Raw genomic sequence first — 26,272 nt, 5'->3', positions numbered from 1 at the left:
GGCCACAAGTGGGATCAGCCAAATGTGTAGTTTACCATTTTATGAGATATGAAAGATAGATTATTTTGTCATATAGTAGCATATATAAAGTTCAGCATCTTTGGATGTCCCAAATTTGGACCAAGCCCCTGTCCCACACTACCCTGTCCCCATATATGCTTTATTGATTACACCCCCACCTTACAATTTACATTTACCTCCATTTCACAATTGTCATTCCCAAGCCTGCAGCCCTCAAAGCTACAAATTAGTTCTCAAGTCTCCTTCCGATCGCAGTATTACTTATAGCACCTTCCCACTATCTCCCTTTTCCCTAGTTTCTCTGGATGGAGTTGACAAACAGGTCATGTCCTACTTCCTTGAAAGACCTAACCATACAGCCCTGCATGAGAAGTTCCTAGATTAGAGTGGTGCTGGAAAAGCACAGCAGTTCAGGCAGCATCCAAGGAGCAGGAAAATCGATGTTTTGGGCAAAAGCCATTCATCAGGAATTCTGATAAGGGCTTTTGCTCAAAACGTCAATTTTCCTGCTCCTTGGATGCTGCCTGAACTGCTGTGCTTTTCCAGCACCACTCTAATCTAGAATCTGGTTTCCACCATCTGCAGTCCTTGCTTTTACCTGCATGAGAAGTACCCAACTCCTGTTGGATGGCTATACATCTCCTCTCATTGAGCTAGCCCACCCCCACACCCCAGCACCACACAGAGTGGCTGTTATAGAACTAAAGGACTTATGGTGACCCACTCTCTTGGCTGTAGAAACAGAGATTCCCTGACCAAAAACACCCAACTAGATGCTTCACCATGGCTAATCCTTTGGACGGATACTGGGGGCTACCCTCGACTTACTGTATCAGAAGGCTTGACTAACATGTGCTACCATGGACTTTGCTTCCTGTATATGCAGCATGCTTGTCACATAAGCTGCTAGCACATGGTGCAAGTATGTGATGGGCAAAGAACAGTGCTGTACATCGAAATGTACACCTTCTTAGGACTGCTGATCAGCCAGGCAGGCTGCCAGGTTGAGTGACTGTGCTAATGATCAGCCAATGCTAAGAGAGCAAGTGAGCTGCCCTCAGATGAAGTTTGGTTCAATCTATGAGTTGGATGCCTATCCCTGCATGAAACATTCCCTTGAAGCTGTCTTTCAATACTGCAGTGAAGATCTATACTTCCTTAGAATCCTGCAACAGAAGTACCATCATGATCCTGAGGGTTGGTCAGTTATCAGATGCCATGGAAAAGAGGTCTTTTCCATGTTGGTGCGGAAGGATCATTTCTGGAGATGCTGTTATTTAGTGAGCAACGTGGAGGCTTGTCATAGCCAATGGCGAGCTGAGGTCACCAGTTATCCGCTCTGACTTTTTTGTCAACGATTCTTGGCATCTAACTTGATTGCAGCAAGTGGCTGTATAAGAATCTGTATATTAATGAGGTGAGCTGATAATAAGGTTATTACCGAGTAGTAATCTTCTTTAATAGGCAACTCGTCACTTCCTAGCATGAGTCTCACACTGAAGCTGAGAACTTATTTAAAAGGTGCAATGAATTACTAGGCATCAGTGGACTTCTCACACAATTCTTGCACAATTTCCTTCCATAGCCCATGTCATTCAGGCCCAAATAAGATTCTGCCTAAAGTAACCATTTAGCTTCTCTGGCATTTCTCTATTCCTAGTTATAAATTTTCCCACTCACGTTCGTATTAACTAAATATTTCCTTTTTACATACCTGTAGAAGTTTTGGAATCTATTTTTAAGCTTCTTTTTCTAGATTGTATTTATATTCTATTCCTTTTCTTATCGGCATCTTGTTCCGCCTTTTCTGTATTCGGAAAAATTCCCAATCCTCAGAATTAGTTTCATTTCTGAGCATGTTCTCAGATTTTTTTCTTTTAATCTTGTACATTCCTTAATTGTCATAGCCTTTAATGGGCTGGCAGCTTTTGATAGGATAAGACTTCAGTGTCGAGGTACCTGATAAGCTGAGAATGTTGCCTGTCAGGCTGCCACTAGCTGATTGGAGCTTGATCCAATGAACTTCCATGCTGGTGGGAATAGAGTGGAGGGAGGATTTCGGATATTTGGATAATTGGGGCTCATTCTGGGGTAGGTGAGACCTCTACAGACAGGATGGTCTACACCTGAACTAGAGGAGTACCAATATCCAAGGGGGAAGGTTTGGTAATGCTCTTTGGGAGGATTTAAACTAATTCAGCAGGGAGATGGAAACCAAAATTATAGTTCCAGTGACAAGGAGGTTGAGAATAGTGAGGTCAGAAGTGAGGTTTCAAGAGTTCACCTGCAAGCGGGATGGTGGTTTGAAGTGTCCCTACTTCAACGCCAGGAGTAACCAGAATAAGGTGGATGAACTTGAAGCATAGGTTGGTACCTGAGACTTCGATTTTGTGGCCATTTCAGAGACATGGAAAGAGCAGGGACAGGAATGGTTGTTGCAGGTTCCAGGATTTAGATGTTTCAGTAAGAACAGAGAAAATGGTAAAAGAGGGGGAGGTGTGGCATTATTATTAAAGGACAGAATTACAGTTGCAGAAAGGACATTTGACGACTCATCTACTGAGGTGGTATGGGCTAAGGTTAGAAACAGGAAAGAAAAGAGGAATGATAACAAAGGTGATTCTGGATAGGAGCAAGAGTAAAGGGTGGTTGTTATGGGGGACTTTAACTTTCCAAATATTGACTGGAAATGTGATAGTTCGAGTACTTTAGACAGGTCAGTTTTTGTCCAATGTGTCTCGGATGGTTCCCCCCACAGTATGTAAACAAGCCAACAAGGAGTGAGGCCACATTGGATTTGGTACTGGGTAATGAATCAGGCCAGGTGTTAGATTTGGAGGTAGGTGAGCATTTTGGTAATAGTGACCACAATTTAGTTATGTTTATTTTAGCAATGGAAAGGGCTAGGTATATAACACAAGACAAGAGTGAATGCTGGGGGAATGGCAATTATGATACGATTAGGCAAGATTTAGAATGTATAGAATGAGGAAGGAAACTGGAGGGGATGGGCACAATTGAAATGTGAAGCTTATTCAAGGAACAGCTACTGTGTGTCCAATATAAATATGTACCTGTCAGGCAGGGAGGAAGTAGTTGAGTGAGGGAGCTGTGGTGTACTAAAGAAGTTGAATCTCTTGTCAAGAGGAAGAAGAAGGCTTACGTTAGGGTGAGATGTGAAAGGTTACTTACGGAGCTTGAGAGTTACATGTTAACCAGGAAAGACCAAAAGAGAGAACTAGGAAGAGCCAGGAGGGGACATGAGAAGTCGTTGGCAGATAGAATCAAGGAAAACCCTAAAGCTATCTATAGCTATATCAGGAATAAAAGAATGACTAGAGAAAGATTAAGGCCAATCAAGGATATTAGCGGGAAGTTGTCCGTGGAGTCTGAGGAGATAGGGGAAGCGCTAAATGAATATTTTTCCTCGGTATTCACACTGGAAAAAGACAATGTTGTCCAGGAGAATACTGAGATACGGGCTACTAAACTAGATGGGATTGAGGTTCACAAGGAGATGTTAGCAATTCTGGAGAGTGTGAAAAATAGGTAAGTCTCCTGGGCCAGATGGGATTTATCCTAGGATTCTCTAGGAAGCCAGGGAGGAGTTTGTAGAGCCTTTGGCTTTGACCTATATGTTGTTATTGTCTACAGGAATAGTGCCAGAAGACTGGAGGATAGCAAATGTTGACCTCTTGTTCAAGAAGGGGAGTAGAGATAACCTTGGTAATTATAGACCAGTGAGCCTTACTTCAGTGGATAAAATATTAGAAAATGTTATAAGAGATAGTATTTATAATTGTCTAGAAAGGAATAAGTTGATTAGGCACAGTCAACACTTTTATGAAGGATAGGTTCTGCCTCACAAACCTTATTAAGTTATTTGAGATGGTGACCAAACAGGTGGATGAGGATAAAGCGGTTGATGTGGTGTACATGGATTTCAGTAAGGTGTTTGGTTAGGTTCCTCATGGTTGTCTGTTGCACAAAATATGGCGGCATGGCATGAAGGGTGATTTAGCAGTTTGAATCAGAATTGGCTAGCTGAAAGAAGACAGAGGGTGCTGGTTGATAGGAAATGTGTTCATCTTGGAGTTCAGTTAATAGGGATCTGCAAGGATCTGTTTTGGGATCTTTGTCATTTTTATAACTGACCTAGATGTGAGCATAGCAGAATGGGTTAGTAAATTTGCAGATGACACTAAGGTCATTGGAGTTGTGAATAGTGCGGAAGGATAAATATGTAAGATAGCTCACTGAGCTTGAAGGTTTGTTGTCAGACATTTCGTCACCATATTAGGTAACATCATCAGTGAGAGTCTCCAGTGAAGCTCTTGTGATATGTCCTGCCTCTCTATTTATAGGTCTTAGTTTCTTAAGGTGGATGATGTCATGTCCAGTTCTTTTCTCAAGGGAAGGTAGATAGGTTCTAAATCGATGTGTTTATTGATGGAGTTCTGCTTAGAATGCCATGCCTCTAAGAATTCTCGTGTGTGTCTTTGTTTCACCTGTCCTAGAATGTGTGTGTTGTCTCAGTCAAAGTGGTGTCCTTCTTTGTCTGTATGTATAGAAACTAGTGATAGTGGGTCGTGTCATTTGGTGGCCAGTTGGTGTTCATGTATCTTGGAGGCAAGTTTCCTGCTAGTTTTTCTGATGTAGTGTTTTTTACAGATCTTGCATGGCATCTTGTAAATGACGTAAGTTTTGCTGGTGCTATTTAATGGATCCTTTGGGTTAATTAGTCATTGTTTAAGTGTGTTAGTAGGTTTGTGGTCTACCATGATGCCAAGGGGTCTGAGTAGTCTGGAAGTAATTTCTGATATGTCTTTGATGTAAGGTAATGTGGCTAAAGTTTTTGGTGGCATTCTGTCTGCTTGTTTGGGTTTGTTTCTGAGGAATCGGCAAATTGTGATTATTGGGTACCCATTTTTCTGTATGGATATCCAGAATGGATATTCTTCCTCTGCTTTTTGTAGTTCTTGGGTGCTGCAGTGTGATGTAGCTCATTGAAATAATGTCTTGATGCAGCTCCATTTGTGGGTGTTGGGATGATTGCTTCTGAAGTTAAGTATTTGGTGTGTGTTTGTTGTTTTTTTTGTCGACGCTGGTTTGATGCTCTCCATTAAATGTACATTCAACTGTCACGTCTAGAAATGGGAGTCTGTTGTCATTCTCCTCCTCTTTTGTGACTTCTATGCCTGTCAGGATATTGTTGATGGTGTTGTATGTTTCCTCTAATTTGTTCTGTTTTGTGATGGCAAAGGTGTCATCTGCATAGTGAACGCAAAGTTTGGGTTGAATAGACGGGAAGCCAGCTTTATCAAGTCTTAGCATTACTGCCTCCACTATGAGCCCTGATATTGGTGATCCCATAGGTGTTCCATTGACTTGTTTGTAGGTTTTGTTATTGAATGTGAAGTGGGTGGTGAGGCACAGGTCCGCTAGCTTGAGGATGTTGTCTTTGCTGATGAAGTTGGTGCTGTCTGGTGTTTGTGGTCCTGGTTTTCCTAGTAGTGATGCCAGTGTTTCTTTGGCCAGGTTGATGTTAACTGATGTGAAAAGAGTTGTAATGTCAAAGGAGACCATTATTTCATCCTCTTCTATCTGGATATCTTTGATGGTGTTCAGAAATTTTTGGATAGAGTGAATGGAGTGGCGTGAATCTTCATTTAGGTGTTTTAATTTTTGGTGGAGTTTTTTGGCTAGTCTATAAGTTGGTGTACAAGGTAGGGATTCTTGATTAGTGGTGCTGGAAAAGCACAGCAGTTCAGGCAGCATCCAAGGATCAGTAAAATCGACGTTTCGGGCAAAAGCCCTACATCAGGAATACAAGCAGAGTGCCTGAAGGGTGGAGAGATAAATGAGAGGAGGGTGGGGGTGGGGAGAAAGTAGCATAGAATACAATAAGTGAGTGGGGGAGGGGATGAAGGTCAGGGAGGAGGGTGGAGTGGATAGGTGGAAAATAATATAGACAGGTAGGACAAGTTATGGGGACAGTGCTGAGCTGGAAGTTTGGAACTAGGACGAGGTGGGGGAAGGGGAAATGAGGAAACTGTTGAAGTCCACATTGATGCCCTGGGGTTGAAGTGTTCTGAGGCGGAATATGAGGCGTTCTTCCTCCAGGCGTCGGGTGGTGAGGGAACGGCGGTGAAGGAGGCCCAGGACCTCCATGTCCTCAGTAGAGTGGGAGGGGGAGTTGAAATGTTGGGCCACAGGGCAGTGTGGTTGATTGGTGCGGGTGTCCCGGAGATGTTCCCTAAAGCGCTCTGCTTGGAGGCGTCCAGTCTCCCCAATGTAGAGGAGACCGCATCGGGAGCAACGGATACAATAAATGATATTGGTGGATGTTTGTACCAGGTAGGGAGACTATGGGTCTGAGGGGAGCCCCAGGTTTGTGTATCTTTGCTAATCCAGAGAAGCGTGGTGTTTTGGATCCATCTGGTTTCATATTTTGGATGTCTGCCCGGTTTAATTCTCATGATTTTTTTTGTGCCTCACACCCACTTCACATTCAATAACAAAACCTACAAACAAGTCAATGGAACACCTATGGGATAACCAATATCAGGGCTCATAGCTGAAGCAGTAATGAAGAGAATTGAACAAGCTGCCTTCCCATCTATCCAAACCCAAACTTTGGGTCCACTACTTAGATGACACCCTTGTCATCACAAAACGGAACATACAACACCAACATCAATATCCTGACAGGCATAAAATTCACAAAAATGGAACAGAACGACAATGGACTCCCATTCCTAGACGTGACAGTTGAACGTACAGTTAATGGAGAGCTTCAAACCAGAGTCTGCAGAAAAACAGCACAGACAGAACAAATACTTACCTTCAGAAGTATTCATCCTAATACCCACAAACCAAGCTGCATCAAGACATTATTTCAACAAGCTACATCACACTACAGTACCCAAGTACTACAAAAAGCAGAGGAGGAATATCTATACAATGTTTTCAAGAAAAACGACTACCCGATAAACACAATTCGCCGATTCCTCAGAAACAAACCCAAACAAGCAGACAGAATGCCACCAAAAACTTTAGCCACATTACCTTACATCAAAGACATATCAGAAATTACTTCCAGACTACTCAGACCCCTTGGCATCATGGTAGACCACAAACCTACTAACACACTTAAACAATGACTAATTAACCCAAAGGATCCATTAAATATCACCAGTAAAACTAATGTCATTTACAAGATACCATGCAAGATCTGTAAAAAGAACACTACATCGGACAAACTAGTAGGAAACTTGCCACCAAGATACATGAACACCAACTGGCCACCAAATGACATGACCCACTATCCCCAGTTTCTATACATACAAAGAAGGACACCACTTTAACTGGGACAACACACACATCCTAGGACAGGTGAAACAAAGACACACACAAGAATTCTTAGAGGCATGGCAATCTAACCAGAACTCCATCAATAAACACATTGATTTAGAACCTATCTACCTTCCCTTGAGAAAAGAACCAGAAATGACATCACCCACCTTCAGAAACCAAGACCTATAAATAGAGAGGTGGGATAAACCACTAGCGCTTCATCAGAGACTCTCACTGATGATGTTACCTAGTATGGTGATGAAATGTCTGAAAGCAAACCTTCAAGCTCAGCGAGGTATCTTACATACTGATCATCAACCTGAGCAACAAATCTTCTCAAACATCGCTAGTGCTGAAGGATGTTGCAGGTTACAGAGGGATATAGATAAACTGCAGAGCTGGGCTGAGAGATGACAAAGGAGTTTCATGCAGAAAAATGTGAGGTGATTCACTTTGGAAGGAATAACAGGAATGCAGAGTACTGGGCTAATGATAAGATTCTTGGTAGTGTAGTTGAGCAGAGAGTTCTCAATGTTCATGTACATAGATCCTTGAAAGTTGCCACCCAGGTTGATAGGGTTTAAAAATGTATTGCTGGAAAAGCGCAGCAGGTCAGGCAGCATCAAAGGAATAGGAGAATCGACGTTTCTGGCATAAGCCCTTCTTCAGGTTGATAGGGTTGTTAAGAGGCATATGGTGTGTTAGCTTTTATTGATAGAGAGATTGAGTTTCGGAGCCATGAGGTCATGCTGCAGCTGTGCAAAACTCTAGTATGGCCACACTTGGAATATTGTGTACAGTTCTGGTCACTGCACTATAGGAAGGACGTGGAAGGTTTGGAAAGAGCTCAGAGGAGATTTACTAGGATGTTGCCTGGTATGGAGGGAAGGTCTTATGAGGAAAGGCTGAGGGACTTGAGGCTGTTTTTGTTAGAGAGAAGAAGGTTAAGAGGTGACTTCATTGAGACATATAAGGTAATCAGAGAGTTAGGTAGGGTGGACCTCAGACCCTTTTTCCTCAGATGGTGATGGCTAGCACAAGGGGACATAGCTATAAATTGAGGGGCAATAGATATAAAACAGATATCAGAGGTAGTTTCTTTACTCAGAGAGTAGTAAGAGCATGGAATGCACTGCCTGCAACAGTAGTAGACTAGCCAACTTTAAGGGAATTTAAATTGTCATTGGATAAGCATATGGATGAAAATGGAATAGTGTAGGATAGATAGGCTTCAGATTGGTTCCACACATCGGCGCAGCATCAAGGGCCGAAGGGCCTGTACTGCACTGTAATGTTTTATGTTCTATGCTTACCTTGAAAGAGACTTCCCCCAAACTTAATGCACAGAGCACACAAGGTCAGCAATTTTTTTTACACTATCTGCTTTTACAGTTGCAAGAGGTTTATTCAAAGAGGTCAGATATAGGAGACCCACAGATCTTCACGCTGAAGATGGCTTGAAACCTTACACTAAAGAAATGGCATCCCTTCCACCACCAGTGGAGATGGAGTGCCAACAGTGAACACTACATTCCACCCTGGAGGGATTGGCTTTTTAATTACATTTATTTCTTCTGTCCATAACTACATGATCACAAGGAAGGTCTGTATCTCAATTTGTTAGGATATTTCACAGCAAGAAGTAGTAAGACATTGATGAAAGTTCAGAAGAATGCACTCAGAGGAGATAAAATTAATAAAACATAGCAACATTTTAAATTATTGTTGTTTGGATTGAAGAGAGAAATAATTGAAGATCTGGAATAAAAACAGAAAATACTGAAAATACAATTGTAGAATCTTGCAAAGGTATTTGTGCAAAGACAGTTTTTGTCAAGGAGCCTTTTTAAACTGGGAGTCATTGGTTTAAAGTAAAAGGGGATTAATTTTAAAGGAGATTTGAGAAACAGGTTTTTTTTAACAGTGTGGTAAGTGCCTGTAATGCACTGCTACAATACAACGTTTAAGAGGCGAAACGTGTGGCGCTGAAAAAGTACAGCAGGTCAGGCAGCATGTGAAGAACAGGAGTATGGATGTTTCGGGCATAAGCCCTTCATCAGGAATGCCTGACCTTCTGTGCTTTTCCAGCGCCACACTTTTCAACTCTGATCTCCAGCATCTACAGTCCTCACTTTCTCCGAACGTTTAAGAGGCATCTTGATAGACATATGAATAAGCAGGAAATGTGTACCCCATAGAGGCATTTTAGTTTAGGAAGGCATCATGTGTTAGTGAAGTCTTGCTGGACCAAAGGGGCCTGCTTCTGTGTTGTACTGTTCTTTCTCTTAGTTCATTGCATACAGAGACTTTATGGCACAGAAGGGGTACCCTGGTAGACAATATAAAGGAGCAAATGTTTTGCCTTTGCTGTGAGGATATCTCTGAATGGAGGTTCTCCTTGCAGCTTGAGTGGTGCTGCCAAGGCTGCAAAGTTCCCAGCCCTTTAATTTGGCCAGCTTGTACTACTTACTTGTGGAATCAAGCCCTCAGGTGTGGGTTTGATTCAAATCCCGCAGAAATTACACTAAATCTCATTCACATTGCTTACCAAAGCTGGTTTCTGTTCTGGGGACATTTCAGCTTTTAAACTTTTATCTTTGATTCACTCCATGACCTCACCTTTCTGTGTCTATGCAACCTCCTCCATTGCTAAGAAAATTCAAAATCTTTCTGCTCCTCTAAATCTAACCTCTGTCTCATATAGATTTGCCTTTAGGTGCCTATTCCATGAATTCTGGAAAACCCCTGTAGGTGTCTCCACCTCTTTACCCTTTTAAAATATTGCTTAGATACTAAGGACTGAATATTTTGGCTTAACTGGATGTCCTGCCACTGGGAACAACATAGTCTTCCATATTGTTCCTTGATATTTCAAGTGTTGTGTCACTGGGTTTCACATACACCATGCCTGTCACTGCCTATCAGATTGCTTTATCACTGCAAAATAACATGTTCTGCAGCTTAAGTCATTAGTATATTTTTCTAATTTTAGTTTTATTTAAAATTGAGTTAATTTACACTACCTGTGCTCATTGCTATAAACTCCAAGATATTAGTGTGAGAAAAATAATCTAGAAAATGAAATCATGTTGCATAGAGGAGTTATTGGATGTATTAAGATGGATAAATCTCCTGGTCTTGACCAGATATATCCAATAACCCTGCAAGACGCTAGAGAAAAACTTCCAGGGGCCCTGGCTGATATATTTGCATCATCATTAGCCTCGGGTGAGGTCCCAGAAGTCCTGAGGGTCAGAAGTGTTGTGCCCTAATTCAAGAAAGGCTACAGAGAAAACTTTGGGACCTATAGACCAGTAAACCTAACATCTGTGGTAGGTAAGTTCTAAGATGAGATATACATGCATTTGGAAATACAGGGTTCAATTAGGAGTAGTAAGCATGGCTTTGTGAGTGGGAGATCATGCCTCACAAATTTGTTAGAGTTCTTTGATGAAGTGACCAGGAAGGTTGATGAGGGCAGGGCGGTAGACATAACCTGTGTAAATGTCACTTAGGCCTTTGATAAGGTACCATATCCTTTGATGTGGTAGGCTGCATGGAAGGTTAGATAACATAGAATCCGCGGAGAGCTAGCAAATTGGACACATAGTTGGCTTGATGGTAGGAAGCAGAAGGTAATGGAAGGATGCTTGTCAGACTGGAGCCCTCTGATTAGTAATGTACCTCAGGGGTCGATGCTGAGCCCATGCTGTTTGTTATCTATCTCAATGATTTGGATGACATTGTGCAAGGCATGATTAAGTTTGTAGATAACACTAAATAGGCAGTATCATGGACAATGAGGAAGATTATTGGAAATTGCAGCAGGCTGTTGATCAGCTGGGGAAGTGGGCCAAGAAATGGTAAATGGAGTTTAATATAAATAAGTGTGAGGTCTTGCATTTTGAAAAGTCAAATCAAGGTAGGAGTTTCATGGTGATTGGTAGGGTCTTAAGGAGTGTAGTGGTACAAAGGGACCTTGGAGTTCAGGTGCACAGTTCTCTGAAAGTTGAGTCACAGGTGGACAGGGCAGTGAAGAACGCTTTTGGTACTCTGGCCTTCATCAATCAGGGCATTGAGTATAGAAGTTGGAAAGTTATGTTTCAGTTGTACAGGTTGTTGGTGAGGCCACACCTGGAGTTTTGTATGTGGGTTTTGATCACCTTTCTATCGGAAGGATGTTTTTAAACTGGAAAGTGTGCAGAAGAAATTTACAAGGATATTGCTAGGACTCAACGGTCTGAGTTATATGAAGGGGTTGGACAGGCTAAGACTTTTGTTTTTTGAGCATCGGAGACTGAGGGGGAATGTTATTAGATTAGATTACTTACAGTGTGGAAACAGGCCCTTCGCCCCAACAAGTCTACACCGACCCGTCGAAGTGCAACCCACACAGACCCATTCCCCTACATTTACCCCTTCACCTAACACTACGGGCAATTTAGCATGGCCAATTCACCTAACCTGCACATTTTTGGACTGTGGGAGGAAACCGGAGCACCTGGAGGAAACCCACGCAGACACGGGGAGAATGTGCAAGCTCCACACACACACAGTCGCCTGGGGTGGGAATTGAACCCAGGTCTCTGGCGCTGTGAGGCTGCAGTGCTAACCACTTAGCCACCGTGCCACCCAAGTGTATAAGATCATGAGAGGCATGAATATGCTGAATCCATTCAGTCTTTTCCCCAGGGAAAAATGTTGGGGAATCAAGGACTAGAGGGCATCAGTTTAAGATTAGAGGGGAAAGAATAAAAGGGAACCTGAGGGGTAATGTTTTCACAGAGAGTGGTACGCATATGGAATGAGCTGTCAGCAGAAGTGGTTGAGGCAGGTACATTAACAACATTTAAAAGGCATTTAGACAAATACATAGATAGGAAAGTATAGAAGAATTTGGGCCAAGTGCAGGGCAATGAGCTTAGCGTGGAAGGATATTTAATCGACATGCACCAGTTTGGGCTGAAGGACCAGTCTTCATGCTGTTGGACTCTCTGACTCTATTCATTTCATAATATTTAGTATTACTTTTCAAAATAAGATGAACTTAAATAAAGGACATTTCTGAAACAAATGGATCAAATTAGATTAGATTAGATTAGATTACTTACAGTGTGGAAACAGGCCCTTCGGCCCAACAAGTCCACACTGCCCCGCCGAAGCGCAACCCACCCATACCCCTACCCCTTAGCTACACTACGGACAATTTAGGATGGCCAATTCACCTGACCTGCACATCTTTGTCAAATCTTACTATTTGACAAATCTATAGAATTGTAAGGCATTCTACTATGTTCCTTTAATATAAGAAAAGTGTTGAATTATTGAAGGACCACTTTAAACAGTGAGTTCTACCAATAATTCACATTCAGATGTAATTTACACAGGATAAAATACCGAATAAATCGGTTGGTTTCACAAGATTTGAGATAATTTATTACTCCCAATCTTCACACGTCGATCTGTTCACATCTGGAGATATGTTTTTATGGCAGGTTACTTCTGAATTAATAGATTTATATATAAAATTTCTCGAAGTTTCACTTTTTTGTGCTTTGGAATATGCTACTCTTCAAGTATCATATATTAATTCACATATAAAAATTGGAAAAAATATTCAGATAGGTCATGTCCAGAAAAAGTAAAAAATCAACAACACCAGGTTGTGATCCAACAGGTTTATATTCAGATTGGTCATGTCCAAAAAAAGTTAAAAATCGCACACAACACCAGGTTATAGTCCAACAGGTTTATTTGGAAGCACTAGATTTCAGAGCGCTGTTCCTTGGTACCTGAAGAAGGTGCTAATGCTTCCAAATAAACCTGTTGGACTATAACTTGGTCTTATGTAATTTTTAACTTTGTCCAGTCCAGTCCAATACCTGTTCTTCTTCATCATGTCCTGAAAATGCCAAGCAAATCAAATCCAGCCAATTATTGCCCCATCAGTTTCCTGTTGATTGTCAGCAAATTGATGTGAACAATTGCACTCGGGTTGTGTGGTGCAATTGCTTCCATCACTTTGGTGCAGTCAAGTGACATGTACTCAGCAATAACTAGTTAAGTGTTGCCCATTTTGGATTAAGTCAGGGAAATACAACCTTGATCCAAATTTGCAGAAGAAAGTTGAATTGAAAAGCTGAGGTGAGAGTGACTGGGAATATCAATGAAATGCTGGCATCAAAATCAATGGCATCAATCCAACATCTGAAGAAATGTGGTGCAATATTGAAGTTAATGGTAATTATAGAAAACAAAACTCTCCACTAGAAAAGGAAGATGATTCCACTTATTGGAAGTCCATCATTTCATCCCTAGAGTTATTCAGGGTGGCATCCTAGGCTGAACCACCTTCAGATGTTTCATCAATGACCATCCTTCCATCATTAGTTTAGTTGATAATTGCACAGTATTCAGTACATTCACAATCTGTCAAAAACTGAAACAATCTGTATCTGTATGCAGTAAGTCCTATGTGTTTCTTTAATATTAAAGCAATGGTGGTTAGTTTGTTTGTGCAGGTGGAACAGTTGGAAATATTATTGTGATTTTGCTAACTTGAGTTAGTAATTGAATGCTTCATAGATACCTGAATGGAAGAAAGGAGGAGTCATAGAATCCCTATGGTGTGGAAGCAGCCCATTCAGCCCAGAGTCTACACCAATCTTCCAAAGAGCATCTCGCCCAGAAGCACCCTAACACTGTATTTCTCATGGCTAATGCACCTATCTTGCACTTCTATAAACACAACTGGCAATTTAGCATGGCCAAACTACCTAACCTGCACATCTTTGGCTTGGAGGAAATTGGAACACCAAGGGAAAGCCCATATAAACACAGAAAGAATATGCAACTGCACACAGGCAGTCACCTGAGGGTGGAATCAAGCTTGGGTCCCTAGCACTGTAAGGCAGCAGTGCTAATCACTGAACCACCATGCCAATCTAGAGTGCATTTCTGTCACAAAGTCACCTCTCTGAGAGCCTTTATGTCACTTTCAGTGATCACGCAACTGTGCCCTCAAAGCCAGAGTTTGTTTCACTAGCTTTCACAACCAGGGCTCAAGGACCAGCTATACAGACCTTGGGCTCCAACATCTGTTCCATCTCAAAGAAATGAATTACAGGGTAGAATGGGTCTCCTTAAACGTCAGTCACGTCCTCAAGGTTGTCTCACATAAAATAGGTGAAATGATACTTTATTACTCCTAGAGATTCGCAAAACAGCAGCAACATTACATCTAGAAATATCTTATCAGCTATGGTTGAATAGCCTTTTGGTGTATGCTTAATGTGTACTGCATGGAGTTGCCAGATAAGTCAAAGCAAGTGAACTTCAGTTTGAACACGCCAAATTTCTGCTCCATAACATACTTTGCAGTCATATAACTATGGTTGTACGTTTTGTCTTGTGATGTAGTGGAATTCTAAAGTAGTGGCATCAGTTTTGCCAGAAGGTAACAAAATTTGGCGTCATGGCTCAGTGGTTAGCACTGCTGTCTCATAGCATCAGGGATTAAGGTACCCTTGGGTACTGAGTGACATTTACACATTCTCTCCCTGTCTGTGTGGGTTTCTTCCAGGTGCTCCAGTTTCCTCCTACAGTCCGAAGATGTGCACTTTAGGTGAATTAGCCAGGCTAAATTGCCCATTGTCCAGAGATATCTAAACTTAGTGGATAAAGCATGGGAAATGCATAGTTACAGGGATAGGATAGAGTAAGGAGGTGTGGATCTAGGTAGATGCTCTTCGGAGGGTCGGTGTGGATTCAATGGGATGAATTACCTGCTTCCACACTGTAGGGATTCTATGATTCTTAGCGGATAGTGAGCGTTTGGCAGTACAGTGGCTGTCACCTTTCCTGGTGTCAAGGGGCGAAGAGGGAAAGAGGCTTCCCACATGATTAAGGTTCACCTGAACACTAAATAAAGGAGTTTGCTTGCAATGTAGTATGGCTCCAGTGGTGATGAGGAGTAGCATCATCTCAAGGAAGGGAAGAACCCGGGCATTAAGATGATAGGGAAGAGAGGGGTGGTGGAGGCCATATCATCAGCATAAACTATTGCCAAAGATGGATCAAACTCAAGTCACTGAGGACCACTGTTACAGGAGACTCCAACTTTCCAAGGAGATAGCCACAGAGATCTGTGCCCTGGATGCTGAAGACCATACATCTCATAGCACTGCTCGCAATGCCTTGTTGGTAACTGTCCAAGTCACTGTGGCTTTGAACTTCTTTGTTGCTTTCTTCCAAGGATTAGCAATGGGCCTTGGGCACAGGGTAATTGATACCCCTTTACAACTGCTGGGCAGTACATTAATTTCCTGGTAGATGTGACCTCAGTGTGTTTAACGGCCATTACCAGATTCCTACAGCTGCAGGGCAACATTGATTGTACCCATGTTGCCATCAAGGCACCCAGGGATCTGCAAGTTAGATTTATCAACAAGAAGGGCTGCAACTTCTCTATGTTTGGCTTGTCTGTTATCACAAGAGTTTCCTTTATGTGTACTCTTGCTTTCTGGTAGCTGCTAGAATTTCTTAGTCCTCTACCAGTTCTGACTGGCAGAATACTTCACACCACCTCCCAGTGTAACTGGAAGGATTCCACGTACAGGAAGTGATGGCTATCCTGTGAGAAACTTCAGTGATGAAATTGAAGCAATCTACTCACTGGGACAACCACTGAGCAACCTGTCTGACTTCTGAAGATGTGATTCCAGTGCTTGGACTGGTAATGTGACAGCCTGCAGTCCACCCCTGCAAGGGTCTCATTTATTGTAGTGGTCCGCTCCACTTCCCATAATATGACCTACATGTGGACCCTGGAAGCACACATCTCATTGGAGGCAGAGAAGGAAGAGGAGCTAATAAAAGATACAGAACACCAAAGTTCCCATTTGAACCAGGAAGTTTCTGGACCCAGTACAGGGCCTTTGCATTGATATTACTATCATTAAGATCATTTAATTCAGGCTTGTTTTGACTAAATGCCTTTGACCTATGAGGAATGTCATAGTCTGGAGCTCACTCAGAGTTGATAGGAAAGTACTAACACTTCTCTTGAAGATGTAGCCTGAAATACACAAACTCCCACTGTCAATAAAAACTCCCATCTGTCCAAAGATCTTATTGTCACCATAGATAGACAGATCCTGGCTTTGCTTTTCTACTTCCACCATTTAGAAAAGAAAGCTGACATGTCTGGCTTGATGTATCAATATTTACGTGGTGCTCATAAAGAAAGGCAGTGCACAGTTGCAGGAAGTGAACATCTCGTGACTCACAACAGTGCTCTATTCAACATAATGCCTTCTGCATTTGGCCAGTTCAATGTGATGCACCCCTTCTGGCTCTGGAGGAGATAAAGACACTTCAGTCTGTCTGTGGCTGAGATGCACAGGGCACATGTATCTATCATGGAATTGACTGAGGGGGCAGTTGCAGAGGCAGCTGCACCTAAATCATTACAAGGGCAGTGTCAATAATAGGTCCTGCTGCACAGTTGCTCCCTTAGTCAGTTTGGCCAAGGAGGCCAATAATAATGGCCATGAGAGATGGGTCCTTGACTAGCATTTAAGATGATTAGCTGGGAGCAGCAGCTGGGGTGCGACTGATGCCTCCTTTAGACATCTCTGCACTGTTGACTATATAATGTGGAAAGCAATCCATGAACAGCAGTGAACATTTCCTACAAGTATTCCAAAGACTGCTGCATATGGCTGTCTATGAAACATTCTGTTAAAGGAGGAATTCATGTTCTGAAAGGTGTAAGCCATAGTAGTCCATGCCTCTGAAAATTCTGCAATGTTGGAGCATATCTGTTGTTGTTTCTCCAGATAAGATCTCCTCCCCAGTGAGTTCTGAGGTCCTACTTCTATGCCCAGCGGAGACTTCTGTTTCAATTCTCCATTCTGATAAGGACTGCTTACAACTGCATATCAGTGTCATTCTCATCACTAGTGCCACCTTATCTAACTGTGTGCACAGAATCACCAAGGTTAGTTGGTGGAGGATATTTGTAGCGCTTCCTTTTCTAAACTCGCTGATGTTGCTGTGCTCTGTCCAGAGATGCCAAGGATGTTAGTCTGGTTATGTCAACATCTGCGCGATAAGGAGGTATAATAAGAAACCATGAGAACTAGCTTTAGAGAGCAGTCTCCTTTACAGGATTGAAACTTTCCAGTACAAGTCATTCTCAATTAATTGTTGGCTGCTGCACAAATGCCTTACAGGAAAACTCAGCATTAAAACATTTTTGAATATCAAGCTGCTTAACTTACTGCCTTGATACCCATTGAGCATAAGAAACAACTCAGGTCTTTCTCTCTTAATCATATCCTTTTATCTCACTCATTACTTAAGTTTTTGCACAAAATTTTACATTGAATTAAATATTCTGGCCTACATATCCTGATTTCGACCAGTGGGCCAGTTTGTCCTCCATGGGTATGAAACAGAAGATTGGATCCCAATCAAATGAGGAACAGCCAATCATTATGCCTGCCTTAAACCACAGGATTGTGATATTTTGTTACTGATCAGTTCTCCCTCATGCTGATGCAGCTACATAACCTCCTGAAACAGGCAAAAAAAAACCCAGAATAAGCAAGACATATTCTGGAAAACTCCTTTTCAATCAAATGTTCACACTCTGAGATAGCCCAAAAAAATGTAACATCTATTTTGGTTTAGCCATCTTTAAAACATAAGATTCACTCTGTAAAATGTACGAAAATAAATGTTTGATAAGCGCAAACATTGCTTTCATTATTCCTCCTCCTTTCGTTGCCCGTCTTGTACTTGAGATGTTTTCCCTCACTTTCTCAAAACTGAAGCAGAAAACACAGGAAAAAAGTCAAACTTAAAGTGAATACAAAACCAACATATAGCAACAAATAAAACACAAGTCTGCTCAGTCTTCCTTTACACTATTAAACTACAATTTGATGCCAATGAGTGAGATAAAAGGATATGATTAAGAGAGAAAGACCTGAGTTGTTTCTTATGCTTAATGGGTATCAAGTTGCAATGGCTATGTTATACAGTCGAGATGCAAACTTATTATCACAAAATTAATTTGAAACCTTTTGTATGGTATATGACTATAAATTAGTCATATAACCTGGGCTTTGTGATAGGGTTGCCAACCTTCCAGAATGTTCCTAGAATTCCCAGAAATTAACATTTCATCTTCAGGTCAATGTTGTGAACAACCTTAGTGAAAACTATTAGAATATTAAAATAAGTTAAGATCAGAGTGCTGCTTCCCCCAGCCTCCGGAACTATTCGGCCACCATTTGCCACGAGGCCAGGACAGTCACCACCCCACGAATATCCAGCACCACTCTAATCTTGACTCTGATCTCCAGCATCTACACTTTTGCCAAATATCAAAATAAGACCAGAAACAAAAATAATTAGAAATGAACCATTAAAGTTTTTAATGATACTTTGAGTCAGTGAAAGCAAACTAGAGAGAATAGTTTCAACACTAACTTACATTGAATAGAAATGAAGGAGAGCATTGTTTGCTGAGCTAGGCTATCTGAGCTACAGCTATCAAATTGCAATGGCTAAGTTATACAGTTGAGGTACGCCTAGGTCATCCTACAGAATCAATATTTGACCAGTCCTTTGCCCTTTTAGCAAATGCTGAAGACATCTGGTACAGGTCTGAATACTAATTCCAATTTCTTCTGCTGGTGAGCTTCATAACTGTTTGGTTCAGCATTGGCAGAACAAATGTAGGAAATTCAGGCAAATGTTTATTTCTGGAAAGATTCTGATTTTACCTTTGATGGGACACCTATAAAATAAATTGCACAAGATATGGAACTAAAATGGAAAACTATACCTTATTAATTCCATTCAAATTTACTGCCTGTCCTCCATAAAGCCCAAAGTGTTTGGCACAACCCTGTTGGAATTTATCAGATATTCCTGCAATTGAATTGTAAAGTTGAAAAGAATGTAAAGCTATGGAATTGTCTGCAAAGTTTTTGTTATCTCTGAATTTATTATTGCTTCTGTTTCTTTCCCTATGGGAGGAAAATGAAAGCAATTTATGCTGTTTGCACACTATGATACTGTCTGCTTTCACAGTTTTCTTTAGAAGTCTTTGAGTGTGCTCTGAGCAGCAAGCCTGTTATATCCTGTCTTGTCCCATTGTCTTATTGATAGTCATTCTTAACAGTTTGATTACAATGACTCACTGCCTGACTGCTTATCATTGCAGCAGCGTTTACTTACCAGCTCACAACCTACCATAGATAAAGAAGGTCAGAAAGAAAAGAAAATGTTTGAGTTTGTTGGACAATGACTATGTATCTGATCTTGCATTCTGACATTAAAAGGGAGATCCCGAGTGGTTAGAATTTAATTATTTTCTGTTATTTCCCCAATAGCTTTGATATGTAGCATTCACAAGTTGAAAATGACAGGTTTTCATTTTACCAAATAATACAGTTCTATCATCTTGCTCTCGCCTATTTCTGCAAATGTATTCACAGGAAATTAAATCAACGAGAATGAATACATTGACTCATGTTCATAATGCATTGCAGTAACAATGAAAAAAAGCAAATGTAGAATGAATAGTAATTCAGCCGATTGGTCTCTACATTGAGACTAGTGCAATACTTTGACTCTTATTGCCACCTGCACACATTGGAGTACATGATTCTATAGTTAATTTTTTTTCTATAATTAAGCAGGTATTGATAACACTTTTTAATGCTGTGTTTCACTGAACAATGGCAACAAATTAAAAGAATGGTAATTTATTAGTCTTCCAGTTCCCCTCAGACTTTTCTGTGGCATTAAAATGTGATTCGTATCTCACAACATTATCCTTCAACAGAATCTCCACCGCCTGTGCAAACAGGATAAGCTTACAGTGTGCCTCTAATTAATTAGCCTGGAGAATGTGCACTGATGTATAGAGACTAGACATTCAGTTCTTCAGAATCTGAGTTCAGAGGAGGACATAATCTACACCCAACAACATGCTCATTCTCTAGCTCCAACCTACCTTTGGACTATTTTTCTTTTTTTTACCCCCACACTACCGCCTAACTGCAGTAGTGCTTATTTTTTCCCCAGCACCCATGGTGTGTGTGTGCAGGTGTGAGACACAGTGAGAGACACAAAGTGCATGAATCTTTATTCAATTTCCACCACCAGGAAGATAGGAAAATTCCCGAGTGGCCAGTGACAAGCAGTGCCCTTCACAAAAGGGCAATGCTGTGTGATCAAACAGTGAAGGGGAGGGCAGGGATTAAATCAAAATAGAGTTGGAGGGGGAAATAATGCACTCCACTCCCTGCGGCGCCCACCTCTCCCTGAACAACTCCAGGGTGTTGGTGGACACCGCGTGCTCCTTCTCCAAGGACACCCGGGTCCTAACGTAACCGCGGAAGAAGGGCAGGCAGTCGTCCCTAACGACCCCCTCCACGGCCTGCTGCCTGGACCTGTTGATGGCCAGTTTGGCCAGGCCCAGGAGCAGACCCACGAGGAGGTCTTCAGACCTGCCCTCCCTCCGTACCGGGTGCCCGAAGATCAGGAGCGTGGGACTGAAGTGCAGCCAAAAGCAGAGGAGAAGGTTTTTAAGAAAATCAAAAAGGGAGTGCAAACGCCCACACCCAATATATACATGGTCCAAGGACTCCACAGCGCCACAGAACAAGCAGTTGGGCTGGGAGTCCATGAACCACCGCAATCTGCGGTTGCAGGGGACAGCTGCGTGCAGCACCCTCCACCCCAGATCCCCAAGAGAAAGGGGGAGGACTCCCGTGTAGAGAGCCCTCCACTGGGGATCTCTACCGCCCGGTGGCAAATGGGCACGCCAAGGCGTGTCCGGACGGTGGATGAGGGAGAAGAGGTGGACGGTGTGCAGCAGCAGTCTATACGGGGCCTTCCTTTTAATATCCTTGAAAGAAACAAAATTAAAATTTTGGAGGCGGCTCAGGTTGTGGGGCACAGGCTCCCGCGGGAAGTACGGGACCTTGGGGCCAATGTGAAATTCCATCCGGGCTGGGGTGAGCGCGGACGGGATCCCACCACACACCTGAGCGTCCTCCAACTGGTGCACTACGTCGGGTCCGAGCACCGCCGTTTTAAGGCGTCGGATGGCGGTGGCCACGTACCGGACGTCTACCGCTGCCCTGCTCGCTATGTCCTGCGGCAGCGTCCAGCCCAGGCCCCCGGCACCCAGCACGTCCCCGACCCTGGTCACCCTCACCGCCACGGCCCTCCCCTCCGACAGCCACTCGAACCCGCGAGTACGGGAGGTGCAGATTCCTGAGCAACGGCTCCCTGAGGACAGCCGCTACTCCAGCCGGAGGGTAGGCGCGACGCGATTCGACTATGTTCCAAACAGTGATCAGGTCCTGGTAAAAGACAGGCAGCGTCTTGAGGGCGACCTCCAAACCGTCACGGTCGACGAACAAGAGCTGCGTGTCGTAGTTGAGGCTACGCACCTGGTGGAAAAAATATGTCGCCAGGGCGCACCACCTAGGGGGAGGCTCGACGTAAAGGTATCGCCGCAAGGTCTGAAGGCGGAACGTCGCGACCTGGGTGCGGACGCACATCAGCGACTGACCACCCTCCTCAATAGGGAGACTCAGAACCTGCGCGGCGACCCAGTGCATCTTTTTGTCCCAGAAGAACGTTCTCTGGATGTCAGCAACAAAGCCAGGAGGAGGGACCAAAGTGACCAGCCGGTACCACAGCATGGCGGCCACCAGCTTTATGACCAGCACTCAACTGTAAGATAGCACTCGGAGCAGTCCTGTCCAGCGGCCTCGGCAATCCGAGATTTTGGCCTCCAGCTCCTGCCAGTTGGCCGGCCAGGATTCCTCAGCCGGGCTTGGACTATTTTTATAGTGGCAGCATTGGATGGAGCCAGTGGCAAGTAGAAAATTAGGTTTGTTAAGGGCCTAATACAGACTAATTAAAAAAGGAGGGTTTTGCTTCTGGTCAAACTCCAAGTTTGTGAATTAGTCAGGGTCAGTTTGGATATATGGAGCTAGGTATCTCACAGTGAACTTTTCTTCCTGTTGAAGTTCAAGATCAGCTACAGGCTACACTATTGAGGGACTCAAAAACCTTTCAGAGTAATGAGTTGGCTGTTGATTATATTTTTTAACTAAATACATAAATAATTTGAAGAAAGGGCACATCCAAATCACAGAGTCATACAATATGGAAACGGACCTTTTGATGCGGCTCGTTCCACATGAACTCCTCTAACCTTGGAAAAAGAACTTGGCTATTCACCTTATCTATGCCCCCTGTGATTTAATAAACATTTAAGGCCTTCAATGCACCAGGGAAAAAAGTCCCAGCCCATCCAGTCTCTCCCTATAACTCAAAATCTTCAGTCCAAGAAATATCCTTGTAAATTTTTTTCTGCACCCTTTCTAGTTTAACAACATCCTTCCCATGAGCAGGATGACCAGAATTGTACACAGCGTTCTAAAAGTAGCCACACAAATGCCTTGTCTAGCCCCACTTGACGTCCCAACTCCTAGACTCAGTGCCCTGACTAATTAAGGCAAGTGTACCAAATGCTTTCTTCACCATTCTGTCTACCTGCAATGCCATTTTCAAGGAACTGTGAGCCTGCACCCCTAGGTGCTTCTGTTCAATAATACTCCTCAGAGCCGAACCATTAACTGTGTAAGTCTTGCCCTGGTTTGCCTCACCAAAATACAACACCTCGCATTTATCTAAAAGTCCATCTGCCACTTCCCAGCCCATTGGTTCATCTGATCAAGGTTGCCTTCAATACTCTTCAATAGCCTTCTTCACTGTCCACTGTATCGCCAATTTTGATGTCATCACAAACTCACTAACCATACCTCCGATATTCTCATCCAAATTGTTGATATAAATGAGAACAGTGGACCCAGAACTGATCCTTGCAACACACCACCAGTTGTAGGCCTCCAGTCTGAATAATAACTCTCTACCACCACCCTCTGTCTTCTACCAATGTGCTCTCTCTCCCTGGATCCCCTATGATCTAACCTTACTATCCATTGTACCATGCAGGATCTTGTTGAGAAACACTCTCAGCTATCACCCTTTGCTTCCTGCCACTTCACTAATTCTGGATCCAATGAGCCAAATTTCCTTGGATTCATGAGCTTTTACCTTTGCTATCAGTCTCTCATGTAGGATCCTAACAAAGATGTGGAAGAGCCAGTGTTGGACTGGGGTGGATAAAATTAAAAATCACACAACATCAGGTTATAATCTGGTGTTGTGTGATTTTTAACTTGATCTTAAGAAAACCATTGCTGAAGTCTGAGTAGACTACATCAAATTCATTGCCCTCATCTACACATTTTAAAAAGTCATTGAACTTAATCTAACATGACTTATATTCAAGCAAGTAGAACAATTGTGAAGCAAATATAGTCAACATACAAACTGGTGAAATACCTACAGAGCACATTATATAGCAGATGCAATCAAGAAAGGTCCCATAGATTTTTTATTATCTCACCCAGATGGTAGTGCACTGTGGTTCACCAAATCTGATTCAAATCTTGCCTCCTTCGCAAGGTTTCTAGTTCTTTACTTGCAAAGGCCTAACCTCAGAATTTCCCTAACAATAACTTCTCTTACCATGGAGACCATTCTGCTATGGCCTGCAGCTAATTAAATCATAGATGATAACATATTGGATCAGAATTAAGTCATTCAGCCCATTGAATCTGCTCTGCCATTCAATCATGGTTAATATGTTTCTCAACCCCATTCTCCTCCCTTCTACCCTTTGATTCAATTACTTATCAAGAACTTATATATTTCTGTCTTAAATACACTCAATGACTTGGCCTCCACAGCCCTCTGCAGCAATGAGTTCTGCAGATTGAGCAATTTCTGGCTGAAGAAATTCCTCCTCATCTTAGTTCTAAAGGGTTGTCCCTTCACGCTGAGGCTGTGCCCTCAGGCCTTGGTCTCCCCCATTAGTGAAAACATCTCCATTTCCGCTATTTCAGGCCTCTCACTATTCTGTAATTATCAAGAAACAGGGCTCCAACTTAGAATAGTTCAGTCACTATTCACCATGCAGATGCTCAATCTCTGCTCTTGAGACTGCTCCATATGATGTATGAATCTCCACCCGAGCATCATAAGGTAAACAGCTCAAGTTAGTTAACTTTGCTCTGTGTTTCTTCAAACCTCTTTCATGAGTTTCACAAAGCAAAAACTTTGTATAGGCTTGCTTGAGCCCAGGTCTTATCTGCACCAACTGGCTACTGGGATTTCTCCTGAATCCCAGGATTGTGGATTAGTTATGGGAAATGCAGGGTTACAGGAATAGGGTAACTATGAATATGATTCTATAATTCCAACAGTTAAGAACTACAGCAGCTCCTACTCCAATGGGCCCCAACTTGTCAGAGTAAACAGCAGCACTAAACATTATTGATGGCTGTCCCTTTCTGACTAAAAATGACTCTTGAAGTGCTGTTTGTTGACCAGTGAACTGCTAATCAGTGACTTGCAAACTGTTTTGACTGGCTAATGAAACATTCCAAGAGTATCTTGGCCTTTTTTTGGGCAGAATCAAATGTGACTAGTGATGGAATATCTTGTGCTTATTTCCACAGGTGCCAGATTTCGCAGCACACAGGAATTTTGTACAGGAAATACATGTATCATAAGTAATAAGATTGTCAGGAGGACCACTCACTCCAAACATTAGTTCTGTTTTTCTCACCATAGCCGCCACATTATCCCATTTCCCTGCCTGTAGTCTTCCCTGTTCTCCATTCCCAAAATAATTTATTGTGGGCAAATGGTGTTAAAATTGAGGCTGCTGGGTATGGAACCAGTTCATAAGACTGGGCATGTACATCAGTCGGTTATAATAATTAACACAAAGAACTGTGGATGCTGGAAACCTGCACCAAAAAGAGGAAATGCTGGAGAAACACATCAGGTCTGGCACCATCTGTTGAGAGAAAAACAGAGTAAATGTTTCGAGTGTAGTAATCCTTCATCAGAACTTACAGTAACTGGGAAAGTATCTTTATGCTGACGACAGTAGGGGGAATGGTAAGTGAATAGAGTACATGGAGATGGAGCCAGTGCAACCAGATCTGCTGTTTCTCCAGTACTCCATGTCTTTATATTTTCAGTAACTAGTTTTCTATATTTCTGCTTATAACCAGACAGAATTTGATGAATCCTCGTATGAAAATGTCTACTACCTATTTTGGATACTGGAACAACTTTTACAGCACAAGAATTCAGCAGGTTGTGGAGTTCCCACTATGAATTGCCTAGAGTTGGAGAAACTTCAGCAGAGATTAGACAAGATAGTCCTTCATTTATCAGATGATTTCCCATTGTTTACAATGTACCTATGGAGACTGGGAGCTCTGCTCAATGTCACTTCACAGCAGAAGAACAGCTAAAACACAGTTGCCTATTTTTAAAGAGCTTCATCTCTTTCAAACAATTAATATGGCTTGTAAGTTCCTCTGCATTCTCTTATTTTCAAATATTTATTATCTTTGTGTTTATAACATTGTTTAAACATACTCAATGCATTGATGTACAAAACAAAATCAGGAGTAGTGTCCTTGTGTTCAAAAGAACAATAAAGAATTTTGTATAATTGTACCACAAATGAATAGTGAGCATTTCTAAATCTGAAATTGCAACTATTCTAGAAAGTTGAGCTGGTAATGTTTTTGAGTGATGTTACCTGCTGATATTAATCATTTTTAAAAAGTCTGAATGAATTTAATAGTTACAGGAAATGAATTTTTTCACAGTATTTCAAAGCAATTTGAACAACTGTGGACAGAAAGTAAAACTTTTACTTGGACCTACTAAATAATGAATACATGCTTAGAAAACCAGGAACACC

General features: G+C 42.3%; 1 protein-coding gene across 1 annotated transcript in view; it reads left to right on the top strand.

The window, feature by feature from the left end:
* The window catches only part of mei4 (meiosis-specific, MEI4 homolog (S. cerevisiae)), a 203,511-nt gene extending 177,599 nt beyond the window's left edge, over positions 1-25,912 (top strand). The window contains exon 5 of the mRNA XM_072581645.1: positions 25,569-25,912. Within this exon, the coding sequence (XP_072437746.1) occupies positions 25,569-25,814 (246 nt within the window). The 3' untranslated portion in view covers positions 25,815-25,912. The remainder of the gene's footprint in view (positions 1-25,568) is intronic.
* The last annotated feature ends 360 nt before the right edge of the window (positions 25,913-26,272 follow it).

Source organism: Chiloscyllium punctatum, chromosome 11, assembly GCF_047496795.1.
Source record: "Chiloscyllium punctatum isolate Juve2018m chromosome 11, sChiPun1.3, whole genome shotgun sequence".
NCBI classification, from domain to species: Eukaryota; Metazoa; Chordata; class Chondrichthyes; order Orectolobiformes; family Hemiscylliidae; genus Chiloscyllium; species Chiloscyllium punctatum.
This window is presented reverse-complemented; position numbering and strand designations above follow the sequence as displayed.